The sequence below is a fragment of the Lithobates pipiens genome, unplaced genomic scaffold (genome assembly GCF_037356315.1).
Source record: "Lithobates pipiens isolate NorthernLeopardFrog02 unplaced genomic scaffold, aLitPip1_a1.2 Scaffold_22, whole genome shotgun sequence".
NCBI classification, from domain to species: Eukaryota; Metazoa; Chordata; class Amphibia; order Anura; family Ranidae; genus Lithobates; species Lithobates pipiens.
This window is the reverse complement of record NW_027507784.1, coordinates 99,958,662-99,976,749: the sequence shown is the minus strand read 5'-3', so window position 1 is coordinate 99,976,749 and position 18,088 is coordinate 99,958,662. Positions and strand designations below refer to the sequence as shown.

The following is an 18,088-nucleotide window of genomic DNA, read 5'->3' as shown; positions in this document are numbered from 1 at the left end:
CATATCCCAAACGAATGCCATAAGATATTCTTTTTCTTGCCATTCTTCACATAAAGCTATACACTAGTTTCTATACCAGCTGTATGCTAATGCCATTCAAGGTTACGCTTCCTCGGCCCTCTCTCACACTGACAACACTTAGTAGTAATCTATAGCGCACTATACTCTCTTCTCTAGCTTACTGAAAAAGGAAATGTCAATCAGGGAAATGAATTCTGTTTAACTACTGTGCAAAGTCTTCAAGAATTATATTACATGTTCAGGGTCAGCAGTGTAGGACATGGACAGCCTGCAAAAATTACAGCAACAGTCTGCATGACAATGTTCCAAACAAAAGATCCTAAACACTAACATTTTTTTTTTTTAAAGAAAACATTTAGTAAATCTGGCTAATAAGTATATATTTAACCTGGAGTAAGCCTTGCTTGCTTTTTTTTTTTAAATGATGTGCAGGTCTTTATGTATACTGAGCCACCATGTCTTCAACACACTTCTGGACAAATACTGCCACCTAGAGCTCAAAAATATTCTGCATGCTGTCAAAAATACTTAAAATTCTGGTGCAATTGGTTTATTTGTTTATACAGATATCCAATTCATGTTACAGAAAACAATGGGAATACCAACTAAAAGTTTTATTTTAAAATGATGTGTGATGATAACTGACATAATAATAGAACTACTGTAATAAAAGTCCACACAATGTAAAAAAGTGACCAATAAAAGTGTCACCATTTTGCTACATGAGCTCTAGAAGGCAATCTCAGACAAGCAGAGATCTTAAACATGATTCCTACAGAGTTACGATACACCATAGGGCCACCTGACACCATTTTAGTTGTGCTCATCTATAAAACCTTTATTCCAGCATCTATTTAGATACCCAACAAAATCAGCAGTCCTTTCCAAGCATATAAACCAGAAGATGATCCTTACCAAAGAGCAATTCTTACTGTGGAGCTAGTACCATAATTCACATATTCAGCCAGGTGACCTGCATTACACACCTATACTATGCCACCATATAAATCAGATATGCAAAAAAGCAATGGTGGTGGGCAAAGAGCTGTAAGCCACGGCATCCACTCAGCTTTCTAGTTTGGTTTGTCACGCCTTTGGCATGCTGGCACAATGCACGGATTATGGGTAATTTAAGGTGACTAATGTGATTTTTAAAGTGCTACAAGAATTTTTAATGACATTTTGTAGTCATTTTGAGTCTTCAGAGGGAAAAAAAAAAAAATATTCTCAAAAGGCATCCTTATCAAAATACATTAGCAACAGGTTGTGTATTATATTTATGCAGTGGCGGAATAATTTATCTAGAAGTCAGGCCAAATCAAAGAACCTGTAAAGTAAAGTAAGGGCCAACTGTCAATGTATTTTCTTCTGACTACCCTGCATTGGTGTAAAAGTTAATCAAGCTGAACTCCTATACAACATAGTTTGTTGGGTTGAAATAAGACCCAGATCCATCCAGTTCAACCTATATGTGTGTGATTTTTTTTTATTGTCTAACAATTCCCACAGCCCTGTATATTTTGCTTCCAGAGAAAGATATGTAAAAGGTTTTGAAGTTGATGATACTTTCAGCAAGTACCATTTCTGGCAGAGGGCATTCCACATTCTTACTGCTCTAACAGTAAAGAACTATTTCCATAATCTAAAGTTAAACCTTCTTTCTAACCTCAAATCATGGTCAGTTGGTCAAGGGTCCTCTTCGGGAACCTTAGTGAGGGAGAGTTTATTACAGTTACTGGAATCACCTTTGATATACTGTATACGTACATTGTAATCCTATGCCTTCTTAAGCGCCTCTTCTCCAGAGTGGATAACTGTAATCTATGCAATCAATCCTCATGGTCGAAGTCCTCTATCCCCCTTATTAATTTTCTATTCGCTGCAGCATGGAAGGTTTTTCACCTTAATGCATAGTAAAAAACCTTGAGACTTTACAACTCCTTTAACTCTTAGGGTCCTTCACACGGAGCCTGCTCTGCTCAGTGGGGGATTGCTTTCCTTATCCATGTACATATAATTTCATCAACTCCAACAGATCTTATTTTATGGATTAAAGTGATTGTAAACCTCATTCATGAAATTTGATCTAAGCACATATGTCTGCAGTGTTTACTTATCTCTCCCCAAAGCTCTAAGTGCTGTTTCTCTCTGGTGCTCTGTTCCACTGTTATCAGCATGAGTCACTTCTGACAAGTTCTCCAACACATGAGATAACAGTAGCTAAAAATTTGTGTCAGGTAGGGAGCTGATCTATTCAGACTGCAGCTCTGCGTGTTCCTTCCCTGCCTATGTACTTTCCTCTAATCGGCACTCACACAGTGCAAGTGCAGACCCACTGCTGAAATCTGAACTTTTTTTTTTTTTTTTTTTTTAGAAATGACCATTTCTATTACATTCTTTACCAATACAAAAAGGAAAAAAAAAAAAAAGAAAAAGGAGAAGATTAACAAACACTGGAAATCTTGCAAGAATCCAATAGCAAGCCGGAGTAAAGTACATCCAAAAATACACTTAGGTACTAAATAAAGCCTTCAAATTTGCAATTAGGTTTAGCTATTATTTAAAACGTAAACTACAGGAGAATCGGTCAAACTGGTTGTGCAAAAACTTGGTACTAGTTTCCTGGAGAAGCGTTCCTAGTAACAACAAACATAAGGAAATTGACCACGAGCCAACTGGGTTCATATATAAGAAATCCAGAAATCAGCGAGAAAAAAAAGGAAATGAAGAATTAGGAAACGACAGTAAGATAATGCTCGTCAAGACCACTAGCTCATGGAGGATCTTCTCGGAGATACCATGGTTCCGTGTCAAGCTACCTTATCAGCCAAACGTACCGTTCAGGAAGACAGCAGATGTAAAACTTATGTAGGGAGATTTGTTTCATTCCTGTGTATTATCTGAGGCTGTTCACTTCACTGGGTAAATGTGAGAGTTTACAATCACTTTAAACATTTATAACGCACATTATCAAATGCCTTAGTGAAATCTAGATGAATTTTGGACTTCTGGACTTCCACCAATTTCTTATAGAATGATAACAGGTTGTTCTGACAAGAATGGTCTTTCATAAATCTATGCGGATCGTCACTTATGACACTTTTACTATTAATGTTAGCCTAACTGGTCTGTAGTTTCCTGGTATATACACATCTTGATTGTTTTTTGTAAATTGGTACCACATTTGCTCTACACCAATCAGATGGCACCATTTCATTCAGTAAAGTGTTAAAATTAGAAATAGTGCCTTGGTTATAACTGAGCTAAGTTCTCTAAGGAGTCATGGTTGTAAGTAATCTGGACCTGGTGATTTGTTCAAATTAAAGTTTCTCTAGTATCTTTTGTACTTGGTTTTCAGTCAACACATGATATGGATTTTGTTTTCTTTTTGATTGCTACAATTTACATGCACTGTGAAACTTGTGAATTTTGAGTGGAGAGCAGTATGTAAACTCTAAATCAATTTTCATTATGTTTAGCATCATGCATCTCTGCATACAAATTAATAAAAAGGAGAAGTAGGGCCAAAGCTCTTTTGAACCCACTTCTCCTGTGGGCTACAGGAGTGCACTTAGTTCTGCATTCCTGCTAAAGCCTGCCGTCAGCTGATATCACTCAGGTGGTCCAGGCTCTTGGGTGATTCCAGCTTTAATCTGGAGATCCATTCAGATGCCTGGACAACAGCTGGCTCAGCCCCTCATCGTGCCCCTGAGAGCCCGGCCCAGGTGCTCCTACCCTCTCCATGGCTCAGCAATCCAGTGAGCTCTGGAGGGGCAGAGCAGAGAGCCAGTGACTGACAATCACTGGCTCTCTGTTCACCACTGAAGACCGAGAAGTGAGCGATCATTGGTCTTTGATCGCTGAAGTTTTGGTATTAGCGGCAGTAGGGTACAGATGCAGCATAAGATTGATGCTGTAGCCAAATAGGAGAGTATGTATTTTAAATTTTTGCACAGGATAGTTTTTGTGAATTGGTTTACAAGTTTATTATATGAAATCCTGCCAGTATGATCACTTCCTTTTGCAAGCTGACAATGCCAAGCAGCTGCTTCTCAATAATCAGCAGTGTTGTCACCCCGTCATGCAAGCTTTCTTAGTGAGCCGTTGGGCTGCCAAAGACTTGAGAGGTGGCTCAACAGCCAACGGAAGGAGAGCACATGGAGAGTTAACACTGCTGCTGATACTTACAAAGCAGTGGATTGTTGTTGTCAGCTTGCAACAGGACTTGGCCTTACTGGCAGGTTCTCCAAGTAGGAAACTTTTCCATAGCTTCACAAATAATTATTTAAGTAAACGGTGAAACATGATGCCAAACACCGAAAAATAAATGTTGGTTTTATATGCTTTTTTCCCGCACTTGCAATTTTATAAACATGTGAAATATGTACATGAAGTATGCTGGTCACTGCATGTAGCATAGATGTAAACCCTTATATTAAAAAAAAATGTATAATATTATATATATATACATATATATATATATATATATATATATATATATATATATATATATATATATATATATATATATATATATATATATATATATATATATATATCAAAAAAACATCAACAAGATCAACATAAGTTTTTGTCATCAATGCGCTAAACTGCCTAGTCCTCACTCACACATTTTCCCTAAGATAAGTACATGGATTAGCGGGGAACAAAATCAAGTTTGTTCTCTTTCCTCCAAGTCCTGTCCAGCGGTACAAAAGTCGTTAGGAGTGTGTATGCAGTGTGAATAAAGGGACACAATGATGCAGCATCCCCAGGAGCCGCATCTAAATTCCTCAATTTCCCTTTGAAACGGAGACGCTGCTTGTATCAATAAGAATTTATTTGTTCTTTCAAAACTGCTGACAGGTTACATAGGATTTACAAAATCATTTACATTTAAATCCTCACCCCCCTCCTTCCTATTTAAGCATGTAATCTGAACAAGAGAAAATGCCTAGTGGAAACGTAATGAGGCATGAGAAGATTAGGTCCCTCACTGCAGGCGGAGATAATAATACAAGCTACTATGTCTTAATATGTGACACTGGCTTCAACTTTTGTCCAGTGTCTTAGCTATTTGTGACAGGGACTGTGAAGGAAATGTATCAAAAGTAATTGCATTAATAATGGAGTAACAAAGATGATGGGCCAAAGTGGTCATATTTACAGTTGCTTACTAATTCCTAGAAATGTTCCTGAATATAGCGTGGTGGCAATAATAAACCCAATCTAATCTGATATAGGATCAGCCATTTAAGGTATCTCCTATATTTAAAAGTGATGGATCGCCACATGATAGCCAGTTCCAGCAAATACCACTAAGCTCTTGCAATTATTCCCTGCATAATAAAAAGGAAGCAACTCTGAGAATCTGCCAAACTGGGAATATTGGAGGTAGAAGGGTTTTACTACAAGTTTTAAGGTCAGGGCAGTAACAGATATGCGTCTGGCACCCTGCATGTAGATCAGGGGGCATAATGCATGGCTGGGGGGGGGGGGGGCAGCGGCCGTGCATCCCTAATGGACGGGCCGCCACTGCTCCATTACAGTTGAGGAATATCAAGGTGCTCCCTACTCTCTGCCTTCTAACTGGCCATTAAAAGCCCTTTCACACTGGGGCAGTCTGTGCATTAGCGGTAAAGCGCTGCTCATTTTAGTGGTGTTTAAGTGGTGCTTTTTGCACTTTTTAGTGGTTGAAGGAGTTAAAAATGCCAGTGTTTTGGTGCTTCAGAAGCGATGCCCATTCATTGCAATGGGCAGGGGCATTTTTGGAGCACTGTATAGAGCGTTCCCAAACCGCCCCAAAGACTCTGCTTGCAGGACTTTTTCTAACATCCCGCAAGTTCACTGCCCCCGTGTGAAAGCACTCGGGCTTTCACATTCGGCGCCCAGGGAGGCAGTTTTCAGGCACTTTACAGGTGCCAGTTCTAGTCCTAAAACACCTGAAAACTGCCTCGCTGTGAAAGGGGTCTTAAGGAGCAGCAGGTGAGGCTACATTCACACCAATGATTTAAGTCAGTGCAAATTGTAGTGGCAGGTCCTGCTGCTGTTCTCAGCAACTAGGTGCTGCTGCTGCTGGCCCTGTTCACTATAACAGGTCGCTGGTGGCCACAGCCGTTTACGGCTCTCTGCACAGCAAGAGATTACCTAAGGCGATTGCTGCTGGATACGCATGAAGTGCATCCAGCAGCGATCACCACAGGTAAATGCTGGCTGTACACAGAGTCACAAATAGCTGTGGACATTGGCAACCTGTCATAGTGAACAGGGCCAGCAGCAGCACCTAGTTGCTGAGAACCGCAGCAGGAATCAGAAGATTCCTGCCAATACAATTCGCACCGGCCTTAATCGCCAGCGTAAATGTAGCCTAATCCTTGTGCTTACCCCTTGTGGGAGATTGTTAAAGCTTGTCAAGTATTCTAATAACACTGCACAAAGCAGAAAAGTCCTGACTAGCTAACACTACTGGTGGTTCTTTTCTTTGCACTGTGGTGTGAACCGGGCACATGGAAAACAGCCGTTTTCTATGCACATTACCCTATGGTGTTAATGAACCCTTGAAGAGTCATTCCAGCAATTACTTATCAGACAGCTCATTTGGAGATTTTAGACAACAGGAGCTGCAAACCAAGCTGTTCTGCTGGGCTATCAGTACGAATAACCTGTAGTGCTCAGGGACACCTTTGCCTTGTATAACTTTTGTTTTTCAAAAACCTGATATGAATGGTTTAGAAATCAATAATAAAATTTGAAGAAAACAAACCATTTTGAAGAAAAAAAAAAAAATCTAGCAAACAATCTAGTAAGCAAATAAAGTTAACTTAACCAGTTTTGTTTTTGCAGGTAAAGCATTGCACCATGGCACATCCTGTACGGGCAAGCAGATACACTGACAGGAAGAGTCACTGTGGTAGTTCATTGAGAACTACAAGCCGACAGCTGCAAAAGATGTCGGTATTTGTAGTTCATTCACACAGCTGTGTAAATGAATGACACGACCGCATGGGCGGAGCCTCGCATGGCTGCACTGATTTCAAAAAGTAGCAGCTAGTACGGGGAACTTCTACCCGTACTGCTGTCACACAGACGCAGCAGATATCCAAGCATCTGCAGAAGCGGGAACATGTTATATGTTCCACCTTAAAAACAGGTATAACATGTTCCCAAAGATGAGCTTATCCTTTAATCTTTTGTGCAATCTATGCTTTGTATTTGCACGTATTCTTATTGCAGTGCTAGTCATGCACCCTTAGGCCCTGTTCACAATGGCATTAGAAACAGGCATTTGAGATGCGTTTTTGCAGCTACCAAAACACCTATCAAAGCAGTCTACAATGGATAATGTGGACAGTGGACAGAGTTGTTTACATTTGAAAAACATGCAGCATTTGCGTTGCTTCGTGTCTATGTGCGGCAAAAATCAAGGCACATGTTGAGTCTCGGAGGTGTTGAAGCTGGTCAACTCCATCCTTTCATGTCTTTGGTAACTCACCGTAAGCACACCACGTATATACAGTTAATGCATAACGTGCTTGACAAGCGTTTATAAAATATCAGTGAATTGGAAAAAAAAAAAAAAAAAAAAAAGCAAACAAACAAACACACACACTTCCCCCTTGGACCCCTTTCACACCACACCGCCCATAGCGTCGGCAGTAAAACGCTGCTATCTTTAATAAACCGAAAAGCAAACATGTGTGTATAGATATAATAATACATTATAAAATAACCTTCTATAAAATGTGTATATATATATATATATATATATATATATATATATATATATATATATATATATATATATATATATATATATATATATATATATATATATATATAGAGGCAGCACATTGAGCTTCCCGGTAAATGGGAACAGCGGAGGGCGTGACAGGACAAGTCTGATCATTGGAGGAGAGCAGGCTGAGTTCCCAGCGTATCTAGAGAACTGAGCAAGATGTGTTCTCCTGCTTAGTCTGGTCAGTTTTTAATAGGAAAGCAGAGGGACTGGCAGGAACACCAGGGATTTCACATAAAAGGATCCACACAGAGAACAGGATACTTTCTCATACAAGTACATGGTACAGAAGACACATATCAGGAACATGAAGTATTGGGGTAACAATAATAAAAAAATACTTAGAGTGTGTCGGATGCGTCTTTTAACACGCATCCAAAACACATATTAAACGCTACAGGTGCGCTATATTTTTTGCAAGTGTGACCCTATGTTACTTGATCATCACAGGTGACACTTGAATTAGCCCCTGTAAAGCCACCATTCGCCTTTAACCGCTCACCAGCTGTAAAGCCAAATATGCCAAATGGATAAATTTGTAATCCCCTGACAGTATAAGAACAATACACGCTGGATGCAAGTTAATAAGACAAAAAGGAAAGCCATTTACAAGTTACATTTTAATGTCTCCAGCATTTAAAATATAACGAAGGCATAAATTAAGTAGCGCTGTATAGTACAATTAAATCTAATGGCAGGCAGAAAGCAAACGATTAAATATGCATATGTAATGTGACTGCTGTGCGTGAGCACGATACGTTACGGCACTTCCCAACTGTTCTATTGTCGGTAGGGAGCCTGGACACATTGACTCTGTATTTAGGTCATCTGAACAGGGGACAGATAAGCAGTGTGGGGAATGCGAGTGCTGCCGGTTCACAAGAGCCAGTCTTTTACCAATGACTTGCCTTCTAATCCCTAGCTTGGGCTGAAGAGAGGATGAGAGTGGGCCACCTGCGGGGCTCCGTTCAGGCTCTCTGGCCATTCACTTGTAGGGTGCTTCTTGGAAACTGGCTAACAAACCAATTAAGGGCAGTTAAGATGCAGACACCTGGCCAAAAGTGACTGTCCTTAAACCAACTATTCACAAAGGGATATAATTAGGCCTCAAACAGCTTTATACACATTTACTGGGTATGTGTTACAAGGGAATTGATTGGCTCAGAAAGGAAATCTTTCACTTTGCTTATACCTAGTAAAACACAGCTTTCTGATGCACAACATTATTGTTAAACCTACTAACTCCACTAATAAATCCAGAACAGTATGTCATCGCTAGTTCCTTGTCAATCTGCAACTCGTTTCCCAACTGTAAAACCCTTCATCCAGCCTGCTGATTATTTCTATATTTCTTCACCACTTTGTTGCAAGACTTGCATTTAATAAATTATAGATTAGATAAAAAAAGAAAAATCCCCAATAGGAATACGTTTTTACGCAGCATGCACAAGGGTGTTCACTAAGCTTTACGATTAAAAGGATAGTTCGTTATAAATATTGTATTGGGGATAATACATGAAAGGATCAAATTTAGTATATGCATTTCTTTTTATAGACTGCAAGCCTTTATTTAAATGTATTTCTGTAATAACTTTTTTTGTGTCCTGCAATTGGGAGTTCTTGCAATTTCTCGATTGAAGTCTCCCGAAATATTTAAAGTGATACTAAAGCTTTGTGGGTTTTTTTTTTTTTTTTTTAATACCCAAAAATGGTTTTGCACAGAGCAGCCCTGATCCTCTTTTCAGGTTCCCCATCAGCGCTCTCGGCTCCTCCTCCTCGAGCAGTGCCCCCAGAGAAAGCTGCTTGCCCTGGGGGCGCCACTGCTCTATGCGTCCATAAGACACAAAGCCAAGGCCTGGCCCTGCCCACCCACTCTCTCCTCATTGGCCAAAGGGCTCCCACTGCTGTCTCAGCCAATGAAGAGGGAGAGTCCCTGTATGGCCAAGGCCATTTTCGAACATAGATGGATCAGAGGGGGCTGAGGTAAGGATTGGGGGGCTAGGGGGGCCACTGTAAACAGGTTTTTGACCTTCATGCACACAATGCATGAAGGTAAACTTCAGTCTTAAGAACCACTCTAAAGCAGTAGTAAACCACAGTTGATGGAAAAAATAAAATAAAATTCCCCTGCAAGGCAATGTCATAAGGTGCTAGTACGCATTGTATACTAGCACATTATGAAAGACTTGCCTTAGAACGAAGCTCTCCAGGGCCGCACTGTCACCACTGAGATGGCTTCCTTCTGTCACAGAAATTTCTTCCAGGTTTGCATCCTCCGACTACATGAGCCACCGTTTACCACACGGGCTCTGAAGGTCGGGCACTGTATGCCGGACCTTTACAGCACATGCGCTGGCGACGTCACCAGCTGCATGCATTCTGATCATCTCCTAAACTGTTTAGTAGATATTCACAGTACTTACAGGTAAGCCTTACTATAGGCTTGCCTGTAGGTACAAGTAGTCGAACAGAGTTTTACTACCACTTTAAGTCAAGCATCCCAGGAGGTTTTGAGGAAATCTGCAGCATATGCCATGGCAGGTCATCAGGGGGACCGCTGCAAAAACCAGGAATGGACAGCTCGCTTCTGATGACGTAAAAAAGAATAGGCAGTGCAGGACTGGGTGTGCCACTGCAGATTGGCAGATCAGTACAGAACACCCCTGGATTTGAAGGGTGTAAGCCCCTGTACACACGGTCGGAGATTTCGACAACCAAATCCGTCGGATCTTGTCCGAAACTGTTGCATACACACGGTCGGACAAAGTTGTCGAAAAATCCGATCTTTCAGAACGTGATGACGTAATTTCGTTACGATGGGACTACATTCAGGCTAGTAGCCAATAGCTTTGATGTAGGAATTTGATCTGAGCATGCGTGGCACTTGGTCCGAGCAAAATTCTCTACACATGATCGGAGTATGTCCGATCGAACCAGTTGGTCGGGAAATATTTCCAACAAGTTGGAAAATCGGGTCCGACGGATATTCCGACGGAATCAGTCCGATGCATACCACACACATTCACGGATTCTCCGACCGTGTGTACAAGGGCTAAGTATTTTGTATATAACCCAGGAAAAGGGTAAGAAGTGTTTAAAAAAAAAAAAAAAAAAAAAAAAAGGGGGGGGGGGGGAGGCGATTTCTTGTTTAATCTGTCCTGTACAAAGAAGAAAAAAAATAAAAATAAATATGACGTTGATTTAAAACTACTATGTTCTAAACAGGGTGACAAATCTGCTGTGCAATTTCACTGCAAAACGTACCGTAGGTGTTGTCACCCTGTTAACAAAAGTGAAAAAAAATTATCTACTGGTAGGATCAAAAGATATTAAATTTATTTTACCGGGGGATTAAGAAAAAAAAATTGCTGTGATTATAGTAGCGAACATTTGCTTTTCCTTTTTAACCAAAAAAAAAAAAAAAAAAAAAAAAAAAAAGGACCAAAAAATGTGGTTTTCAATACTTTAGTTAGATCAAAAGCACAGAGAAAAATCAAACACTACAAAGACCAATTGCAGATGCCCAGGTTAACCAACAAACTATAGACTAGACTAATGAATAGGCATTCCTGATTGGTTGCTATCCTTGATTTTTAAAATGTATAGATGTAAAACTAAAGGCTACTTGTTACACTCTAAAACAGAGTGTAACAAACAGTACTGCTTTTCAAAAGAAAATTGGCTTATAGGAATAAATTACACTTTTTAAAATGTTTTAACCCATTAATGAAAAAGGTAAAAAAAAAAAAAAAAAACCCTTAAAGTGGTAATAAACTCTGCTTTTTCAGTTGTACCTACACGCAAGCTTATAAGTCATTCCAGTAGATAAAGTAAATATTTCCTAAAGATGCACTATTTAGGAGATATTTACAGCTGCAGCAGCCATTGGCATCACCAGAGCATGCCCAATATGCTCTTCATTGAGGATACAAGGAGCCATCAACATGCATGTGCAAGTGAATAACATCGTTGCGACCTTTATTCAAACAGTCGAAGTGTGAGGACCTGGAAGAAAGACCAGAGAAGATGGAAGCTCCTGCCGTGGTGATGCATGCCCCTGGAGGGGTTGGTTTATAAGGTAAGCATGTCATAATGTGCAGAGCATACTAGCACATTATAGAATCAACCTGCAGGGAGGGCTTTATATATATATATATATATATATATATATATATATATATATATATATATATATATATATATATATATATATATATATATATATATACACACACACATACACACACACACACACACACACACACACACACACATATACACAAAGTTTACTAATGACCGATGGCATATGCCAATATACATAATGTAAATATTTTTGCAACTACAGTGTATCCAGATAAATTACACCCTTTATTCAGGACCAACTGGGAATTCGTTTAGTAGTAAATGTTAATTGATAATGTTCTGAACGTTACATACAATATATTATATGATATATATCTCTTGTCATTACTGTAATCCACCACAAAAATAAAAAAAGTAGATACATTTTCCTACTCTCCTAATATATAGGGATACCATATACAGTATGTGTGCACTATTTGTTGTTTGTGCCCATAGTAGGACCCAGAGACAACAGTGCATGTTTTACCTTTGGAGTGGGCAATTAATCCAAATCTAATTATCAGGTATCAGACACACATTACAGACACTCTGCAATATGAAACTGAGCTACATACTGCACATTACCACAGTAATAAATGTAAACTATTTTTCTTGTCCTACCTAAAAACACTGGCACCCACATAAAGACAAAAGGAGCACGTAGCGTGCTCCTTTTGTCTTTATGTGGGTGCCAGTGTTTTTAGGTAGGACAAGAAAACATGATAAAAATTAAAAAGCTGAAGATTAGTTATACTGTAACATTTGATATGCAGCTCCAGGGATATAAGTTACCTGTGATAAGGTGTGTCCTATGTCCACCTGGCTGCTGCGCAGTGTAGAAATCTTCTCCTCCACAGAACTGATCTTCCGGTGCTTCCACTGCAAGTGTGAAAGTTGCCCACCCCCTCATCTATAGAACTCATAGTATTGTTTCCTAGAATGCAAATAGTTCTTCGATTGAAGGAGGTAGATGTTGTCATCCATCTGCCTTGTCCTCTATTCACAAAACGCTTTGCGTTGTAGGTAAGAATAGTACAAGTTCTATGAATGGAGGAGGCGGGCAGAAAAGTAGGGGAGGCTGCGCAAATCCGTCACTCTTGATGTGGCTGATCGTTAATCCCAGCATTATTGGCAGATCAGTGCTGTGGGAAAGACCTGGCAGCAATAGAGGAGTTGATTTCTACACTATGCAGCAGCTATCTGGACATGGGACACACTTCATTAGAAGTAAAGCAGGGCACACAGCTTTTTTTTTTCCATTCAACCAGTGGGCTGGAAAAAAAAAAAAAAAAGAGGAAAAAAAAAAAAAATAAAAAAAAGGATCCCTGCATCCACGCAAGCAATGTGGATGTAGGGATCTGCCCTGCTGTGCTTTCGTATTCTAACAGCAGGGAACCCCCATGACTAAGCTCTGAGGGGTGGAGTGAAACGCGTTGGAGGTGTGGCCTGGTGGGAGCCCAGACTGAGGTAGTCTTCTCATACCACCATAGGACTCCATGGATGTGCGGTACCAGGGATTTTTCCTCTCTTCCTCATAGCAGGGACTCGCCACCCTGTCAGAATACACAGATCAGCACTGCAACCATTGGCTGCAAGCACTGATAGAATAGTTTTCCCAACATGTCTGCTTGAAAGAAGCTAGGCCCGGCTTCTGTTTAACAGCAGTACACACATGGCAAAATATGTCCAGTTCCTGATGAACCAGCCATATTTCGTTATGTGTATACCCAGCTACAGTTATATCCTTGGTAATGCATTGCAAAAAAATAAAAAAAATAAAAACACTTTAGCTTTAAAAATGTAATTCTTTATATCTAACCTAAAACATACTTATAACAAACTAGATCGAGCACTGAGCTGAGCTGTATTTTATGTATTTTTTTTTTTTTTTATTATTTTTACTACTTTTAAACTTTTTTTGAACCAGCCTCCGCAAAAGATAAAATGTATCCTCACAGAGGAATAGACTGCTGGATCCTGATGCAGAAGTTGTCAGAGACAGTTTGGTGTCACTGCTGGGGCCACACGATCGAGAACGCTCCCAGCGCAAACACAGCTATGTGACTTTGTGGCTGCATGACAGAAGGCCCAGTCTGTGCTGCCAAATTCATGTAAAACAGCCATACTTAGGGGGTTATAACAACCACAAAAACAAAAATACAATGCCGTATTCTTCACCTTCTATAAATATGCTTCTATGTAGACAATTCAGTTGCTTTGTTTGTAATTTATAATTTGGAACGTACTGGATTTAGGAATATCATTAAAGAGAACCCCACTTATACACTGTTTGGCGTTTGGTCAATAATGGAATGGCTGGTGTTTATGTGATTAGTAGGTCAGTTGCAGGCAGCATTACAGGAGAGCAGGCAGCATGCGGTCAAGTGCAGGTTGCAACATTCATGCAGTATTCTTACCCAGGGGGGTATCGGCGGTAATTCCTATACTCTGCAGTAAGGCTTCAGCTTCTCTTCTCTTTTTCTCCAAGTCAGATTCTTCTTGTGGAGGAGCCGCCTCTTTCTTCTGTTCAGTCTAGCAACAGAAACAATGTCTAGAAATTAAACATGATAATGCCACACAGGGTCATGACTTTAGGACAGAAATGTTGGCGTTGCCCATAGCAACCAGTTCAGTTTCATCTGTCATTTGCTAGCATAGGTTAGAAAATTAAAAACAAGCATCTGGCTGTTTGAGCAACACTTGTATTCGTTTTCCTTTTCTTTGACTTTTAACAAAAAATTCACAGAAAGCAGCCACACTGTTTGCAAAAATAAAATATTGAATGAAATGGATTTTGTGTCTATATACTACATTAGATATGCTAATTAAGTTGTAATCTTTACTGCCATGCAGCACTGGGCCCTGGGCCTAAGTACAGCTAGAACCCAATAGGAATGATGCTTACCATATTCTTGTGCAAGGCAGGCCATACACGGTGCAAATGAGATTCCTGCAAACACGGGTTGCAGTAAAGAAATTTGCACAATTCCCCCATCAACACAGAGTGTTGACAGAAGAACCAGCAATTGTCCCCACCAGGAGGCTATAGCTGCCACTAGTGAAAATTGCAAGCGAATCCAGCAGGCTGGTTGTACCCAAGCGGATTGATCAACTTGGTACATTCAGACTGCCCATTAACGGCTCAAATCGTGTATGGTCTGCCTCTTGGAGAAACAGAGGGAGAGCCTGCATGGTGAATAAAGCCCCCTCCCCTTCCCACAGAGATGGACACTGAAGCACAAAGTCAGCTGATGAGCTGACAGCCAGTAAAGTGCAAGGGGAGGAGCTCGAGGAGACCCGACTTCAGGAGAGGTATCACTGGAGGCACCGGAAAGGAGAAGAGAGGCAGAGACACACATGGAGCAAGGAGGAGGGGGAATCGACTGACACCAGTGCTGAGTGAGTGCCAGTGTCACCGATTCCACCATCCCTCTGCGACTAAACCCTTCCATCCCACCATCCCTCTGCCCCTGATCCCTTCCATCCCACCATCCCTCTGCCCCTGATCCCTTCCATCCCACCATCCCTTTGCCACTGATCCCATCCCCACCATCTGTCTGCCACTGATCCCATCCATCCCACAATCCACCCCTCTGACTGATCCCTACCCCTAATCCTCCCCCCCCCCCCCAACACTATCCTTCTGCCTGATCCCATCCCTCTGTCACTATCACTTATATTTTGTGCATTTAGGACAGGAATGCATTTCAGGGCTTTGTTAAAACAATCTATTGAGCAGCCCAGAACTAGTTTGTGAGGGCCAGTCTATTCCACATTTTAACAGCTCTTACAGCAAAGAAGCCTCTAGATGTAAAGAATGCCCCTTTGTTGTCTGTAATGAACTGAAAGTGAATAACTTGTAGGATCTTTATGAGAATTATCCTCCCCAAATAGCGCAATATCCTAAGAGCAGATGAAAAATAAAAATAAAAATAAAATGTAGTTCTTTTGACTGCTTGAATTTTTGGATAAACACCATGTGCAGTAATCGTGATGCATTGCCAAATCGAATTGCAGACAGGATAATCGGAATCGAATCATGAGATCAGTGAAGATGCGCACCCCTAGTCAGAATATCCAAACATTGACCGAATCTAAGCGTATGCCATTACTGTTCAGCCGACACCTTGATCAGTTGATATTTAATTTGCTTTTGTTGAGCTGGCTGGTGCCAACAGGACCACCCAAGACTCAAATTTTAGCTGATTCAGCAGGAATCAGCAAAAGTTCAAGTTGCGTACGGTCAACAATAAAAAAAAAATATATATATTGTTGCAGAACGGTCAGAAGGGTTGTTCTAACAAAAGGTAGAATCCAGCACTTGATTTAATGTTTTCTTTTCCAGTACAAATATGATGTGATTAAATTAACATATAAAAATAAATCAGATTTTAAAAAAGGGAAAAAAAAATACATTATGAAAAAAAGTGCTCGAAAGTAAAAAGTAGTTATTAGTGGACAACATATTTTAGATCTATTTATACTCCAAATCAAGATTGCAGATAACAGCAAAAAACATCACAGTACTTACTAGATAGGGATTTAGTACCCCCTGCTGTACACTTTGCTAATTGCAAGTGGAAACTTTCTCAATGGTTATAAGCCCACCTAAACAACCTAGCAGCCCACAAGCAAATTTTATGTAACCAAGAAATGACAGTTACCACTGTTTAAAGAATACAAGGCTCAACAAGTAGGCACCAGGTAAAAGTTATTAGCCAGATTGGACCCGACTCTTACTACTAGTGAAATATTTTAAGAGGGCCTATCAGATATTTTTCCCAGTATGCTCTTACAGGAGCAAACAAATGACAAAGAAAAGGCGGTTTTATAGCAGTTATAGTAGCAGCTAAACACTGCATAACCCCAATAGTAAAGGCAGAGGCAAAAAACTGCAGCCACAGTAAATTAAAAATAATAATAATAATTCTACTTTATCAACAAAACAAGTGTAATCATTTAGGATGGCCCAAGCAACAACAAAAGGTCCAAATGTGAATAACTGTTGACTAAACTTTTAGGCCAGGTGTGATAATTTACTGATGTTTACTCTAGAGGTGCACCGAAAAGAAACTGAAAAAAAAAAATTATATTTATATATACCGTATATATTATACACATACACAGTAGTAACTTGGATTACGAGCATAATTTGTTCCACAAACATGGTTGTAATCCAAGCGAGTTTCCCCATAGGAATCAATGGAAACTCATATAATGCGTTCCATTGCCACTGCTTGTGTATGTAGTACCACATGTGTCCAGAGGTGAGGGGGGAGCAACAGACACTCGGGAATGGAGTGTCTCCAAGAGTTACACACCAACGCCCCCGCACCTCTTGCCACATGTGGTACTGCACACCCCAGAGGCTGGAATCCTGCTCATCTTGTGAGACAACGCTTGCAAAAACCAAGTCAGGATTTTAAAAAAAAAAATAATAATAATTGGCTCGTTTTGCAAAACACTTGTAAACCTAGTTACTCACAATCCAATGTATTACTGTATTTTTTTTTAATACAATTGTATTATATCCAACTTTTTATTTAATATCACAAATGTAAATGAATATGAATTTATTGTGTGCCAATATTGCCACCTTTAGTGCAAGAAAAGCTCAAGAAAAATGGATCCCTTTAAAATCTTTGCATACCAGTCTTAACACTGGTCCATTGTGTTAAAAATCTTGCTTGCTGGATTTAAATGCAATTAAAAATAATAAATAAAAAAGCACCTCCCTTTTGAAAATGCAGCAGGAACGCATCACTAACGCATCATGTTACGTTTTCAATGTGGTTTTTCAGTTACATAACCTATGAAAAACACACCATAAGCACAGTAAAAAAAAATAAAAAAAATAGGGGACAAATTACGGCACAATCACTGTTTTTCGGCATCTTTTTGCCCAAAAACTCCATTTCCGTTTTGACCGCTGACATTTTGGTGCAGCTCTAGTTTACTCAGAACTTGTTGACAGAAAGTCCATGAGTGTGTCATGACCCGAGTAATGTTAAGCATCGGCGAGTAAAGGTGCGTAAGCATAGAGACAAGTGAAATTCTTCTTCATTGCCAGTGTTGTAATATACTCATTTAGACACATGTAAACATGCTTAAAGAGGAGTAAAATTACTGCACTCAAAATGTAAAATTTTC

At 39.9% G+C, this 18,088-nt stretch overlaps 1 protein-coding gene across 9 annotated transcripts in view; it reads right to left on the bottom strand.

Moving 5' to 3' along the window:
- Window positions 1-18,088, bottom strand: part of DYNC1I2 (dynein cytoplasmic 1 intermediate chain 2) — a 160,521-nt gene that overhangs the window by 109,411 nt on the left and 33,022 nt on the right. For all 9 annotated transcript variants that reach the window (XM_077447990.1, XM_077447992.1, XM_077447994.1 and 6 more), the window contains exon 4: window positions 14,356-14,470. In XM_077447990.1, the coding sequence (XP_077304116.1) occupies window positions 14,356-14,470 (115 nt within the window). The remainder of the gene's footprint in view (window positions 1-14,355; window positions 14,471-18,088) is intronic.